We start from the raw sequence: 2,063 nt of genomic DNA, 5'->3' as shown, positions 1-2,063 counted from the left end.
CATCATTAAAAAATTATATTTTCACTAATCAACTAAATTTCTTCTGAAATTTTTAAAATAGATTATGTAACAAATTACAAAATAAATCAAAATGTGGGTTAAAACAAATATTTGCATAGGACGAAAACATTTAAATTTTACTATAAATAATTTACGTTTAAAACATATTTAATGTAACTACATAACCAATTTCAAATTCTTTAATATGTATTACGTAAATGTTTATTATAAATTTCGCGCCTTCTAAGGTTCTACCTCCTCCGTGACTGACGGAGTGTATGTATAGTGTACTCCGTAGGGCGATCTTGGTAAAAGACGACCTAAGTAAGGACGACATACACTTATCTAATTTAGTTTTAAATACAGGGTGTCCCACATCAAATTAGACCGCGTCAATGGGTCTAAATTACGATTTGGGGGATAAATCAGAAAATTTAAGAAGAATGAATCATTTTTAAAAAATTAATAAGGGCAGAAAATGCTAGATTTTTGAGTATTATGTGCGTATTTTGGCGTTGAAGATAGGAGATAATCTAATATGATATGGGACGCTCTGTATCTTAAAATTTTGTATTAACAGTGAATTTAGGCAAATCCTTAGTCTTTGTCATTGTCAGTTGTTGCTTTTTAAACGTAGTTTCCTTTTAATTTTGTATTTTCCAAGGGGGGGTCAGGGCCCCCCTGGAACTCCCAGGGGGGGCAAGAGGACTACTGCCCCCCTTGTGTACGCCACTGACAACCCTTTATATGCCTCCTCCTGTATACGCCCCCTTGATATAATATATTAAAGTGCTGCAGAACACTGAGCTCTGATCTGCTAGAATACTCTGCTAAAGAACCAGATCAAGATGACTCAGAGGTATTATATGATAAAACTCACCCAGCTAAAAAATAAAAAATTTATATATTTTTTAATGAATTAAATCAAAATGTTTAGTTGAATGTTGGTAAACTGAAAATGGATTTATCTTTATCCGATATTCCTGAACAAGAGTCTGATATTCCTGATCATGAGTCTAATATTCCTGACCAAGATTCTGATATTCCTGTTCAAGATTCTGATATTCCTAACCAAGATTCTGATATTCCTGATCAAGATTCTGATATTCCTAACCAAGATTCTGATATTCCTGATCAAGAGTCTAATATTCCTGACCAAGATTCTGATATTCCTGTTCAAGATTCTGATATTCCTGATCAAGATTCTGATACAAGAATTTTGACAGAAACCATCAATACTTCTGATGATATGAGGAATACATCAGAACATTGTGACAATGTTTCTCCCATTTCAGGGATTCTTCATTTTCTTTATTTTAAACTATCCGGAGAACCTGGCGTTGTCCTGGTGTATAATATTACTCAAAGTTACTTCCGTCATTTACTGGCGCTTGGTATTAAATCATGATTTTAGCTAAAATGCCCGGTGTTCCCTGTAGATAACATTTTAACAAAAATAATTTGAGCCTATGTTATCCCCGGGAAGCCCACGGGTTCTCTCAAAAAATTTTAGCTAATAAGGTCCAGCCGTTTGGACAGCTATAGCTAACATGAGGCTATGAGCAAAGAGCAAAGAGAGGAAAATAAGAAAGCATTTGAAGGGGAAGCAATAAGGCAAACATTCAGCAAACTGGGTTTAAAGAAATGGAAACAGTTAATAACAGAAAACCGGGTTTAAAGAAGTAGAAACAGTTAATAACATAAAACTGGGTTTAAAGAATTGGAAACAGTTTATAACAGAAAACCGGGTTTAAAGAAATGGAAACAGTTAAGAACAGAAAACTGGGTTTAAAGAAGTGGAAATATTTAATAACAGAAAACCGGGTTTAAAGAAGTGGAAACAGTGAATAACAGAAAACTGGGTTTAAAGAAATGGAAACAGTTAATAACAGAAAACTGGGTTTAAAGAAATGGAAACAGCAAAGTACAGAAAACTGGGTTTAAAGAAGTAGAAACAGTTAATAACATAAAACTGGGTTTAAAGAAGTGGAAACAGTTAATAACAGAAAACTGGGTTTAAAGAAGTGGAAACAGTTAATAACAAAAAACTGGGTTTAAAGAAG

General features: G+C 33.4%; 1 protein-coding gene across 1 annotated transcript; it reads left to right on the top strand.

The window, feature by feature from the left end:
- Positions 1–764: 764 nt before the first annotated feature.
- On the top strand, positions 765–2,052 carry LOC111717704 (chitin biosynthesis protein CHS5). The gene is made up of 2 exons (XM_023493182.1): positions 765–859; positions 938–2,052. Exon 2 carries the CDS (start codon positions 959–961, stop codon positions 1,406–1,408), a length of 450 nt encoding a protein of 149 aa, XP_023348950.1. The 5' UTR covers positions 765–859; positions 938–958; the 3' UTR covers positions 1,409–2,052.
- Positions 2,053–2,063: the final 11 nt, after the last annotated feature.

The sequence above is a fragment of the Eurytemora carolleeae genome, unplaced genomic scaffold (assembly GCF_000591075.1).
Source record: "Eurytemora carolleeae unplaced genomic scaffold, Eaff_2.0 scaffold3205, whole genome shotgun sequence".
Taxonomy (NCBI): domain Eukaryota; kingdom Metazoa; phylum Arthropoda; class Copepoda; order Calanoida; family Temoridae; genus Eurytemora; species Eurytemora carolleeae.
Note: the sequence above shows the minus strand (reverse complement) of the source record. Positions and strands in the feature narration are given on the sequence as shown.

What these genes read in the sequence shown, in the direction of transcription:
- LOC111717704 (XM_023493182.1), top strand. Translation starts at nt 959, where the DNA reads ATGGATTTATCTTTATCCGATATTCCTGAACAAGAGTCTGATATTCCT.